Source organism: Sprattus sprattus (genome assembly GCF_963457725.1).
Source record: "Sprattus sprattus genome assembly, chromosome: 19".
Classification (NCBI taxonomy): Eukaryota; Metazoa; Chordata; class Actinopteri; order Clupeiformes; family Clupeidae; genus Sprattus; species Sprattus sprattus.
In genome coordinates this window covers 4,412,895-4,426,445 of record NC_137917.1, presented here as the reverse complement: position 1 = coordinate 4,426,445, position 13,551 = coordinate 4,412,895, and the positions used below count along the sequence as shown (strand labels likewise).

The following is a 13,551-nucleotide window of genomic DNA, read 5'->3' as shown; positions in this document are numbered from 1 at the left end:
ACTCTGGTCCGCGACTGCTGCACTCTTCTTCAAAGTCTACAGCTGCAGCTTCCATTACTATGGCTTCCGCCGTAGCGGCTTCTGCCTCTCTTTCCCTTTCTAAGGCGATGAGTGTTGCGTCTAGACGGGCTTTTTCCATCTTTAACTCAATCTCTTTATTTGAATAGGCAGCTCTTGTGTGTGCAGCTTGGGCTTTAGCACGTGCTGTGGCTGCAGCCAGTGCTACTTTAGATGAACCTCTACTCGTATGAGAGTCTGTGGATCTGACTGATGAACTTATTCTGTCCATGGCTACTATGGATGTCTTTTACCTCAATCCTCATGTGTGACGTGACAGTTGTTGTACTGGTTCGGGCTTCCGGCACGACAATGCAGTCATCAGTAGCTCTTCAAAGGTGTCTCTTTTCACTGTAATGGCCTCACAGAATGTCCTCCTAATTCTGCTATCCAGAAAGCTAAACAACCTCCACAATGAGATCCGGACACCGAGGGTGATGATGATACTTTATGTGGAAAATTGTGAAACTGGAAAACACATACATACACCAGTAAATACATGGCAACACGAACGTTGCAGATACACGGTTGAGCTCACGCTATCAATAGCTATCACGTTACTAAACTGGTAGCTATAACTTTAGCTGTAATCATAAACATTCTAATTTATCGAATTTGTTTAAGGCACAAACATAACAACGTAATATTCTATCTACTAATCTATCTTCATCTTCACTTACAGAGAATGCCTCAGAACAGCTACACAGGAGGAGCATAACACCGAACTTCCATGTTGCTTTAGTGTTGCTAACTAACGAACTTTCTTCTCTTTCTGCCGACTTCCTGTAGCTACATGTGTAACAAAATAAAAGTCTCTGCATCCTTTAAAACTAATTAGCTGCTGGCAGAGCCAGAACAGTGGATGAAGGAAAAAAGAAAGGCAAGAAGAGTGGAAGAAGGAAAGAAAAATGGAAAAAGAAAATAAGAAAGGAAAGAAGAGTGGAAGAAGGAAAGAAGAGTGAACACGAGTGGCTCTGGATGAAGAGATAAAGAGAGAGTGAAAATATTGAAAAAAGGAGATAAAAATGGAGTGGAGAAGAGAGATTGAGTTCGAGAGAAAGTTGACTGAGAGAGAAAGATGGAGAGAAAAAAAAATAGAGAATGGATGGTGTCTTAATGTTCCTAGTTACAGTTAAATTGAGAGGGACAGAGAGAGAAGAGGTTCCTTTGATTTGGCACAGGTGTCAGTAAAGCACAGGTGCAAGCCAGTTTAAAGACCCTATTATGATGTCATAATGGCCCAATGTAAGTCAATGGGAGAAATTTATATTCGTTTTTCTTTAATATCTTAAAAAGTATAAAGTTTAGAAAAGTGAAAAATACATAGCATAAGTGTCGTTCACAAGACCTACGCGACAAAGTTTGTATGAAGTTTCTACGTTAAGCGGTTCGGGCTGAATTAATCGCAGAAAAAGGTAACAAGAATAAGAAGAAGAAGAAGAAGAAGAAGAAGCCTAGGAATAACAATACAGGGCATTTCATGCACTGTAAAAAGTACTCAACACGCCACTCGATAATTTACGTGTATCTCTTTAAAACACCTGTAGGGTTTGCTTCTGTCGTTTAGAACCGAAGAAACGTCTGAAAATGTGCGTATGAATGGTCACTGAGAGTCATCTCTTCCACATTCCTCATTGGTTAGATGAGACGCCGTCCACCAATCACAGTTCGACAGAATGCTTAGGTGGCAGTGCTGATTACACAGATCCCGGATCCTCCGATCGCAAGTGGTCTGTAAGACTATACTTTTGCTAAAAATATAGTTTAGTTGGAAACCGATTATAACAGTTTATTGTGCATTAGACTTCTTATTCAATATATATGATGTCAGAGATACTTTCAGCTTCTTTCCAGGATTTTTAAAAGGAACACCCAATAGTTTTGGTGTCGTTTACGTATTCGACCATCTCAACGTGAAACAGGCTAAACGACTGGAATGAATACATGCATGGACTGCGTGCGATAGAATCATCGATTCTCGCCCTACACGACTGTAAAAGTAGGCTATGTTGATCACTCCAGACAAGCCTGAATACAATGTAACTCCTGTTTATCCTGCTTGACAAAGTCTGACTCCTCCTACACTGGAGACGCCGCTGCAGTCTCTCATTTAATCGATTTCCATAAACTCAGACGAGGATTTTACGGGTTGACACAATACTAAGTCTCTGTGTTGGTTACTTTTTGGCTATGTGAACCGCCGTGTTATTACCCAGCGTGATGGAATGTCTGCTCACCAGAGACTGCGAGGATATGCAAGGACGACATATTACTGTAGTATGTATACAGTGTAGTTTGCATATAGAAGGAAATAATGGTTTAGCCTCATTAAATCGGTTGCTGTAATTTAATTACATCTTGGGTGATCAGTATGGGGATATGTTTACAGTGAACATTATTTACAATTAGCCTACTTGAAGTTGCGTTTGTTTCTCGGCTGAGTGTGAGTTATGCAATGACATGTGGATGGGTCAACTTTTTTTGTCATGATGTACACATAACCTATACAGTACAACGCAGTTTAAAAAAAAGTAGCCTGCATGTTTTGACCCCCAAGACTGTTACTTCTACCTCCTTTGTAGGGGTCAAACTCTTCTAAGCCCCCCAGTATTCTTTATCCTTGGGCTAAAGGGTGGGCTATTTAGACTGTTGGCCTGCTGTATAATGTGTTTATTAACATGGACACTAGGGTAATACGTTATCCATGAAATGTCACTGTTAAATGGGAAAATCTGTAGCCTCCAAAATATTTACTTTGTTCGAGGTTGAAAAGATTATGGTCAAGGCTACCACCAGGATGCTGATATCCTCTTAGAATCCAGTCAGGGAGTTCCTCCCTAGTGCCACACACCTTGTGCAAATGTCACACCTTTCCTCCTCTTCTCCTTAATATGTGTTGGCTGGATTTTAGTTGTTTATTTCTTTATTTATTGTTAAATAAATGCTACAGTGTACCAACCTTGATAAAGATTTAGACTGATTGCTTTAACACTTCAACCTTTCCTAATCCCTCATTTTACCCAGGACATGGATGCTGAAAACGGAGAGTTATTTTTCCGGATCAAGGAGGAAGATGGTGTGTCTGAGGGTGATTTTCACAGCGGTCCTCTCTCTGGCAGTCATGCTCTTTGGTCCTCACAAAGCGTATGTGAAACTGTTCAGTTTCTGTATTAAACTTCATGAACAGATTAGAAATGGACTTGCCATATTTTGTAAAGCTACCATGGTGTAAGCGGCACTGTCATGAGTGTCAAAGTGGTTCAGAATAATATGTTTCAAAAGGTATCTCTCTCTCTCTTCTGTTACCCCACAGGTTCTCAATGACAGTGAGACTGAGGATGTTCTTCATGCCATGAACCCAAATGACATGTACACCTCTGGGCTTCTCCAGGAGGCCCTCTCAGACAGTGACAGTGACATGTCTGAGGATCTGCAGTCTGATAGTCCCTTGGGAACAATAAAGGCTTCCCAGGACCTGTCTGTTCCCACAGTCTATCAAGTGGTCTATGACATCAGTGCCATAGGTGGCATGAAGACTGAACCAGAGCATCACAATGTGGATGTAATATCCATTCAGCTTGGTAAGTGAAGCCAAATACAATGTTTATCAAACTTCTTTTATAATTACTAAATTATTTATCTGATTTTCAAAAGTGATTAGTGATTTATCATTAATGAACCTTAGACAATTTTGACAAAATGTGAACCTCATATGCATTTCATAAAGTCTTTGTTAACATTCCCCCCTTCTCTATTTCTATTTTCCGTCCTATCAGATGAGTGGAGCTCTCAGATGCTGCTGTCAGACTCTTGTATTGTGAACGAGCTGCCTCTGGTTGCTGCGGGGAAAGTCGAGCCTGTTCACCCCTCAAGTTATGGTTCCAGTGAGGTCAACTACTCAGAGACCTCACTGGTGAGTGTGAAACATTATTCATTATATCATATATTTTATCAGCAAGTTCACTTGCCCTAAAGCTAGCACTGTTATGTATTGGTCAGGATTATCCAGACCTACATCTAACTGAAGAAGAACAGAAGCTTCTGACACAAGAGGGGATCGCCCTACCTAACAATCTCCCTCTCACAAAGGTTTGTGTAGTACACCTGAAAGAGTAACATTTGTATTCAGGTAGTGATAGCCTCAATGTGTGCCTACATTTACCATCCATTTGAAATGCATGTCCCCTATCGAATGTGTCTTGAAAGTCAGAGGAGAGGATTCTGAAAAAAGTAAGACGCAAAATCCGCAACAAACAGTCAGCTCAAGACAGCCGGCGCAGGAAGAAAGAGTATATTGATGGGCTTGAAAGCAGGTAATTCTCTTTCTTTTCAGAATTCATCATACATTTACGCACGGATGACTCCTAAAACCACACACTTTTGTAATACACTTTGAAGTGATGCAAGTATTGTTAAGTTCAAATCACTGAGACATTTCTTGTTCTGTTACACCGGGAAGCAGCATGTTTCATATTCTGTACAGTATGTTTACAGTAGTGTGCATGATAAAGGGCTGCCTAAATCAAGCCCTTTGTGTGTGTGTGTGTGTGTGTGTGTGTGTGTGTGTGTGTGTGTGTGTGTGTGTGTGTGTGTGTGTGTGTGTGTGTGTGTGTGTGTGTGTGTGTGTTAGAGTGGCTGCTTGCTCAGCCCAGAACAAGGAGTTACAGAGGACTGTGGTTCAATTGGAGAAACACAACATGTGAGTGTCTCAGTTATTCGTCTTCTGTGTCTGTGACCCATGTGCTTATTGAAAAGAGCAGTATGACTGTAAACTTCTTCATGGGATCTTTAAGAAGCCAATAGTGACAAGTGTAGCATGGACCAAACAGAGAACCATTAATAAAATGGTTCATCATGACTGAAAGTCTCTAGAAAGCTAAAATCCAAAGACTCCCTTCATACATTCGTACCTTGACACACCAAGGGCTTCTCCATGGATGTCTGCTTAAACGTTCTTCAAATACTCTAGATTATTTATTTCTTCTCAAAGTGAAGTGCATGAAAACAGGGCACTTTTTGAGCACATACTGTAGGTATTTTTGATGGTCCTCTGTATGTATGTGCAGCTCCCTTTTGGCTCAGCTGCGAAAGCTTCAGAGTCTGATCAAGCAGACCGCCACCAAAGCGGCACAGACCAGCACATGCATCATGGTAAGACAACGTAAATCTAGTTTACAGTCTTAAAAACTACTTCACATCTACGTTTCTACCTCACATCTACGTGTCTAAGAGAGGATTTAGTTTGCTCATGTGCAGTTTTTTGTGTACTTTATCTAATATGAAACACAATTCTATGGATACAATTAAAGTAGTGAAAACATACGCAAACACAATGTGTGAATATAGCCTTTTTCAATAGTGTCACACATAATAAACAGTAACAGTGACAGTAATCGAGTTTAACTTGTGTTTTTGTCTGCAGATTTTCCTTTTCTCCCTGGTTCTCATAATATTTCCGAGTTATAGCCCTTTCAGCAGGGGTTCCTTAGCCGTAGCAGAGGGCTATGCTCCCGTTGGAGGTATGTGGTTTTCTAAACTTACTTACTGGTAGATTAGACAACAACTTATTCTTTTTTTGAATGCATCTGTTGGATAGACTGCCCTCACACCTGCACTGCTTGCATGATGCATGGTATCAACACCAGTATCGTCCAATGTTTGTGCACAAGTTATTCAGGCCATTCTGATAAAAGGGTAACGGGCCTTTTTGTTTTAATGCAGTCATTTCCAGAAACATCCTCACCGATCCTGCCTCGTCCTTGCAAATCTCCGAGGACACTGTCAACACGGTGGTCTCTCCAGACAGTGTGCCGCTTCCCCCAGACCTCAGTCAGTCTGACCCCCCAGAACTGACCCTGTCAAGGCTGCAGCAATCTCCAGAGACTCCTGATACGCATGATAGTGTGGCGTTGACATTAGAAGGGAGCCAGCTTGGGAACAGCTCAGGTCTGGCTGACACAAAGAGAACAGACCAAGTGGACCTGGGGGTGATTCAGTCGGCCAAACCAGGAAGTGCAAATATTGATCCGACTAAACCAGTCCATGCAGATGAGATGTGACCAGTCATGTTTTCATTATTTATTTTTTCCCTTTAATTTATGGTTCATTATCAACACCACATTTCCTAAATGTTCTTGGCATTACCTGTGCTTCACCTTCATGTAATGTCTTTATGTATTTCCTTCATGAAATATCTTCATTAGGAAACACATCTTAATTAATCACAGCTTTCATTAAGTGGCTAGGACATCTGTGTTTTGTTTTATTTGTGGGTTTTCTTCCGTTTATTATGCACTTCGAAGAGATGTATTCAGAGAATACTGATAAAGAGAACATGATGTGTTTTGTCTTTACATTTGACAAGACTCAGACACGCAGGTTTCACAAGTTGGTTAGGATACTTGCAATTTCCTGGTTGTGATTTTCTTTCTGTTGTTAGGTGCTTCAGGATGCAGATGTGGAGGAGATTGTTAAAGCCAGTTTCTCTTGAATCTGTCTTTTCTAATATCTGTAAATCCAGGCCTTATCAAGGATAAATGCCTTTTTTGAATTGTGATTTTAGTTAATTCCGTATTAAAGTTATACATAACTTTCGTTATATCAGTTTTACTGAATGCAGAATTCAGTAATTGAGGGAAATGTTTGATGATACCAACTGCTTTTTACATAATTGTTTTTAAATGAAAATTGTCATTGTCTCTCCAGCTTATTTCAACTGTTTGGCACAACCAGGATAGTCACTATTCAGGATAAGTGAACTCAGAGTAAGTGGTTAACCTCCTAATAGAAGAGCCCTATGGTTTTGTTTTCCTATCTAAACAAAGCCATAGGGCTCTTCTTTTAGGAGGGTTTACTACTTCCTCTGAGTTGACTTATCTGGGTTCATCGCTAACTCACGTACCTGGAATCCCCCCCTGGTGTAAGCAGGCATCCTTTCACTAAACAAAGACTGAGGGAAGGGACAGGCAGGTAGAGCCAGGCTTTCATTGCAGTTCAAGCCTGAAGACTCTGCCACCAGTTCAGCTTAAATGTTTGTAGATCTGCAAGGAAGATGTACATGAATTGTGTCCTGCAAACACCAATGAAAGGGAAATAAAGCATTTTTTCACAAGATTTTGTTCAAGACAGTTTTTTCACAAAATACTTTGCAAAGTTTTATCCAGATCACCAGGTGGCATATCATTTACAGGTGGCAATTCACCTCAGTCAACTGTAAAGGCACGTAGAAAGACAGTTGAACTCAAGAGTGATTCTACAACTGATGCCAGACCATACGATTTTTCCCTGAAATGGGATGCGATTATAACTCTGCTAGATGGAGCAATCAATCATCAATGGCCCAGATGCTCTTTAATGCCAACTATGGACTTGGTCCAAACATTCTATGGATGCTTGAGTCTTGTGGAACAGATATTTTAAAATGTGCCCATGCTCTTCAGTCCCCATCTGATACGAGGCGAAAGAAGTAAGATTAGATTTGAGTTTGAGAGCAATGCGGCCTTGATGAGATATTTTCATTTGCGTCACATTTAGGCAAAACAAACAGAAATCGCCCATTTCAGAACTCGGGATTTTACACACTCAATCCGCTAGGGGCAGTCGAGTACAACTCAGAAATGACTGTGCAGGAGCCCGCCCATGGGAATGACAGTGCTATCCCTGAGTAGCATTTTTTGGCTATTGGTATAAATTAAACCATGACTAAATTGCAAAGGTTGTTTTCACGAATTAAAGTTTAATTTCAAAGTTTTCAAAGTAAGCTGCATTTCACGGTGGTAAGTCGTCTCTTTTCATATTCTTCTCAGTGATGTTAATATTTGGCCACTGCTGTAAGTCAGCTTTCCTGTCATGGGATAGTCAGTCATGCGAATGTGTTGCCTGTAACTTCACTCATAAAATTGGTTTGGTTAGCCTACCACGAGTAAAAGGCTGTCCGTTTAGTCAGGTTTCCCAAAACTTCGGTCGTCTTGACGAGACTTTTGTGGTCAACCTAGTTAAAGTGTCCGTTGTTGCTCACTGGATGTTTAGGTGTTGTTTTTAGAATACTGTTATACATCATAAGATCACGTCGAAGTTCTGCTATGATTTCATCCCACATTCAGAAATGTGAAATATACTTAGTTCTTCCCACATGTCTATGTCGCTGGATTGTTTGGGTTTAGGAGCACTGGGTAAAGAAGTGTATCCGGCAATTGCCAGTAGATGGCGATCTACAAAATATTATGTTACCCTGTGCTCTGAACGATTCGTTTGATCATGTGTTTATAATGAATGAATGAATGTATTGGTTGTTGGTCGAAAATGTATGCCTACTTCAAAGATAGGCATACTTCTCCCTCAGTCACCTAGAAAAACACTGCATCAAACAGATGGCTCCACCATTAATGTAACCTAATTTTGTTTTCTGCATCAGAGAAAGTGACATGCTATTTGGGTGTGGTGCAAACACAAAAGAAATGGGTGTTCCCATAGTAGTGTCTCCAAAGCTTTCAGTCTGCATGGTTCTCCTGGCTGTAGTCTCTAACAGGTAGGTTCTGTTTGTGTAAGGAGTGACGTATCAATTACTGGAGTGTCACGTTGCACTTTTGAGTTGTCTTGTAAAGGAGTGTTTGCTGTAGGTTGAATCCTAACTTATTTTTCTCTGTTGTTCTGTCAGAGTGTTAAATGCAGCAGAACGAGAACAACATAACTTTACAGGTTTGATTTTTTCATTATTAGACATTTGTTTTACCAGAAAATTGAGGAAATTAAATTAACAGGGCATGTTGTGTCTCTCCCATCTGCTCATTTTTGTTTAATCGTATGCATGTACTAAACTTAATGTCTTGGATCAGATAAATTGTGTAAAACATTATAGACTAGTCTTTTATCACCTGCTGATGATTCTTGCAGCACTGCTGTGATACATGCATACATTCTGATGTACCTTAAGATCTGATTTACCTCAGAGTTAGGCCATCAGTTTTGCATGCCATTCATTCTTTGTGACCACATTGCAGAACTGGCTCCTGATGGCACTTCATGCTGGCAAAAAGAGGAGTTTGAGGTGCTGGGGGAATGCTCTCCATGCGATTCTATTCAGTCAGTGAGTAATGACATTTCCTCAATAGCTATTTCTATAGTGTCTGTGTCATGACATCAGACATTTTTCTTTACTGTAAAGTTGTCTCAATTTCTTTCACAGAAATGGTGGCCTGCATGCCGTCCCACTGGTTACATTGAAAAGGTCAACTGTTTAAAGTCCAACAAGAATGACTTTAAAAGGTAAGCATCTCATCAAAAATAAGGTGTGAAACTAATATATCACATCCTCTGTCAACACATTTGCAGACACGTCTACATATTAATGATCTCATTTAACTGAAGTACATTGAAACATAACACAAAGTTTACAGATATCATTAGGAATACTGGCGTCATTAGGACATGACATGGGGCTGCACTTGTTCTCTCGTTATGCTCCGCTGAACAATATTACTCAGAAGCTAAGAACACTTTTGCAGTTTCTAACCACTGTCAGTACTACTGAGTGTTTTTGTCTCTGTGATTCTTTACCCAAGCTCTGCTACACAAATTAGGAAGTCTAAGGGAAATGCAGTGTCCAGGGATTTTATCATATCGCCTTTCTTCTTGTTTGCTCTTGTGCAGTTGTCACTCTGCTGTGAGAGAGGAGAGTCTCTTCTGGCGATTTGAGGCAGTGATGGTGGGCCTGACTGTTTTCTTCATGCTGGTGGTTGTAAAGCGCCAGCGGTTGTTGGATCGGAAAGCATCAGAGAGGGTTTGGAAACAGATTCAGTCTTCAGAGTAGCTTACCATGGTTCAGAATGCACGCAGCCACACAGACGGTTGCTTCTTCACAGAGTTTGTTTGTATGTGACTTTAATAGGCAAGGCAAGACAAGGCAACTTTATTTATGTAGTGCATTTCATGCACATGTGCAACTCAATGTGCTTTACATACATACAATAGCAGGAAAGACAATAAAGCATTGAAATAAATAAAAGGATACAAAAAAGAAAGTAAAGTAAAGTGAAACAAGTAAAAAGAAGATAATACACCTAAATTAAAAAGTTCATTCAAACCCAGCACAGGAAAGAGACTTCACAGAGGAGTCAATAAATTGGCCTAGATAGTTCGTTCAGGCACACATTAGGCAAACAGGATATATCTCTCATCTATCCTTGAGAGTTCATCAAGCACACATTAGGCGAGCAGGATATAAAGAGAGTTTCTCTTTTTTGTTGTTTTGGTTGTGGCTTATTGAATTTGTGCAAATACGCTACTGGCAGGTCTCATTACCACAGAGATACGTTTTTTACTTGAAACCTTGTAGCAGAAAAGGATTCTGTTACGTCCATGACTGGTTCTCTTGACTTGGACTCTTTTGAAAAAAGGTTTACTTCCAAAAATGAAATCTTCCATCTGATTTGAAGTGTTTTTATGAAGTGCCCTTAATGTATTGATATTGACATACTGTTTATATTGCCAGTTGCAACATTTTATAAGAGTTCTTTGTTGCTACAGTTTAAAACAATTTACAAGGATTTTTCATGTTTTTGTCTCTTGTACTTTTGAATGTTTACAAAAATCTGTAATGGGGTTGAATCAGAAAAGATTTTGGTTTTGGTCTTATGTAGGCTTTTCTTTTTGTGTTTATTTTTTCCCCTCAAAATTCTGCCTGCTATCCATTATACACTGGGCTTTAGTATGCAAGCATCAGAAGATGGATATTAGTAATCTACTGACAATGGGAATTGTTTAGGCTAACAGTGAAGTTGCAGAAGTACATAAGCCTTACCTTTTCCAATAATAAATTATTTTTATTGAAAAATATAGTATGCTTTACTTGTAGTCTGACTTACTTACACATTGACATAGTATTCAATATTAACATTTAACAAAAATCAAACAGTCATTATTACAAGAAAAATAGGCAGTTTTAAGCAGAAATCCATCATAATAAATATAAAACAGAAATATAATCTATTGAATATTGTAATATTTTGGTCACAAACATTTCAAGAAGAAGAGGTTGCACTTTGAAGCCCTCGGGCAGTCACAGAGTTGGCCAAAACGTGACCCCTTCTTCACATAGCAGTAATCACCAATGCTGCACTGGGAGAGAAAAATAGAGAAGTTAAAGAGAGGAAGCTTTGACCATTACATTTCTTTCAAACTTGTATATCCTAAGAATAGTGTCCTTGAGTTTAGTTACAACTAATTTCCATTGTCTTGTGTTCTTTTGCCACTAGATGTCGCAGTTATACCTATAGTCGTGCTGATCTGTGGTTTCAAAGTTGGCTTGTACAGAAACTCCAAGATTTAAAAAAAGAAAGAAAAAGACTGATTTTGTGATGGTGATGAGAAAGAATGGGTTTATACCTCCCTTGAACTCACAAACTTTGTCAGATACAAATCACAGACATCAGACAGATTATCTGATTATATACATTTGTTGACCATTCCTGGCCTTAATTCGACAATATTCTACACGCTCAAATTACCCTTCACTAGGCTCATGCGTGGAATTTAGGAATGGGCTTGGATAATCTGTATAATCATGTTCGAACACTATTTACAACTAAATACAAGGCAGAATGACATAATGTGCATGTAGTTAATGTAAGATATATTTAAGATAACGGTTATATATCCAGCTATGTCATGAACGTCAAGCGAATGACTAATAACGTTACCAAGCCAATTTCACTGTGGTCCATCACTCACCTGACACCAAATGAGTGGGAGTGGTTAAGACAGACTGCTCAGTCAGGAGGCCAGAAACAAGTTGTAATTTAACACCAAGTCTTATTTTCTATAATTTCACATGCAATAAATAAGGTAGTTTTCAGTGTTGCAATAAATGTGGTAAATTGCTGATTTAGCATTGAATTCGCAAAATGCGGAATCGAGAAAACATGGAGGGACTGCATAGCCTGACGATGTCATACTCTCCCAGACCAAAAAATTTGTGGGCGGAGTTCAGGCTGGTATCCAGGCTAGGGACTGCAGGGTGATGTCCACGTTTTGCAGTGACAGTTCCCGCTTTTAGTGACCTGTCTCTGGAAATGTCTCGTTTTTAACTGAATTAATAACAGACCGGAAGGTCCTAAGAAAGAGGTCTGGCTGCTTACTATAGCTTCGTATAACTTTTCTTCTTCTATTAACCACTTGCTATGTTGGGTATACATTTATTTTTTAGATGCGGAATACGACTTTGCCTTTCCATAATTTATTACAGTAGCTACAACAGTAACCATGGTCAAACTACATAAAAACGGAACTCTCTTTTATAGATAAAAACATTGGATATTTTAATGATCGAACTGGAGATTTCAGAAATCTGGTAACCTTAGCATAAACTAGCCTAACTGTTTAGTTTCTAGATAGGCTTCTGTGTTCTCTTACATGTGTCCACAATCCTTACTTCAAAGAGAGATAGTGGATTATTGATGACCATCGGGTTAATTTGACTAGGCCTAGCAGAGGCTGAAGTTGTTATGATGTTAACTCACTTGAGGAAGACGACTGTGCTTTCTGTCCCAGATAGCCATTCTTGGGTTCTGAAGTTTCTCTAAAACATTCTGAAGAACACCCAACTACCAGGGAAGAAAAGACAATTGTGTTATATATATATATATATAGCCTATAGGTGAACCTTGGAAAGAGTCCATAAACATGAAAACAAATAATAACTGATGTTCTTTTTGTGTAAGCAAACTTACCAGTTCTCTCTTTTCCTCAACCGGTTTCTCGGATAAATCGTCCGCCCATATTGCAGTCACAAGGGCCGATTGCGACAGAATGTACTCAAATATCAACAGGCCTAATAAAACTGAAGCCGTTTTGGCCATAGCCAGGTGTTCAATAATACATAGGATGTCTTCAGATCCCAGCCGTTCCTGTATTTCTTGCCGATAAATGACTAGAAACGCTGTCCAGGGTACTGAACTAAAGTTGAGGTTAGATGTTGTCACAATCGTCAGGATTAGAGTCTCAGACATCCGTTTTCAAAGCAGGGTAAACGCACCTCTCCGTCACCTCAGGCCTTTTATACTATTATTCCCTCCTGATTATGTCATCTAATTAAATTAACGGTAAGGTGGAAAACAGACTCTTGATTATTTTACTGTTTGGCATTTAAACAGGAACAGTAGTAGTGACATGTAATTATTTATAGCTAGCGTACAACTGCATGGTAACGGGCTTTACAATATGTGGTGTTTCTGTGTGTTGCTGTTATTGCTTGCTTGGGAACATATTTGGAGAAAACAATGGTGCAGTAATAGGCTAAGTGACCCACTTAACACCGAAGTGGCGAATTCCTTTTTTTTTTGTCGTTACGTAAAACCTTGATAGGGAATCCCTGGGGTAATTAATCCGTCTATGTGCTCTAATCTTTTCCTTTTTTAGATGGGTTTAATAGACCGGTAGCGTCATGACCATCACAGCGGGTGTGTCTCGTGACGTAGGTAGGGTTACCCATTGACAGGG

The 13,551-nt window shown here is 39.6% G+C and overlaps 2 protein-coding genes across 2 annotated transcripts; both read left to right on the top strand.

Moving 5' to 3' along the window:
• Positions 1-1,656: 1,656 nt before the first annotated feature.
• creb3l4 (cAMP responsive element binding protein 3-like 4) lies at positions 1,657-6,116 on the top strand (the record flags this gene model as incomplete). The annotated part of the gene is given in 10 exon segments (XM_080857428.1): positions 1,657-1,788; positions 3,082-3,201; positions 3,371-3,638; positions 3,834-3,970; positions 4,057-4,149; positions 4,270-4,370; positions 4,688-4,756; positions 5,124-5,208; positions 5,480-5,576; positions 5,779-6,116. Coding segments are annotated over 10 exon segments (1,440 nt in total).
• Positions 6,117-7,703: 1,587 nt separating this feature from the next.
• LOC308381057 (protein JTB-like) lies at positions 7,704-10,831 on the top strand. The gene is made up of 6 exons (XM_080858558.1): positions 7,704-7,832; positions 8,471-8,584; positions 8,714-8,754; positions 9,057-9,142; positions 9,242-9,321; positions 9,706-10,831. Exons 2-6 carry the CDS (start codon positions 8,481-8,483, stop codon positions 9,863-9,865), a joined length of 471 nt encoding a protein of 156 aa, XP_080714684.1. The 5' UTR covers positions 7,704-7,832; positions 8,471-8,480; the 3' UTR covers positions 9,866-10,831.
• The last annotated feature ends 2,720 nt before the right edge of the window (positions 10,832-13,551 follow it).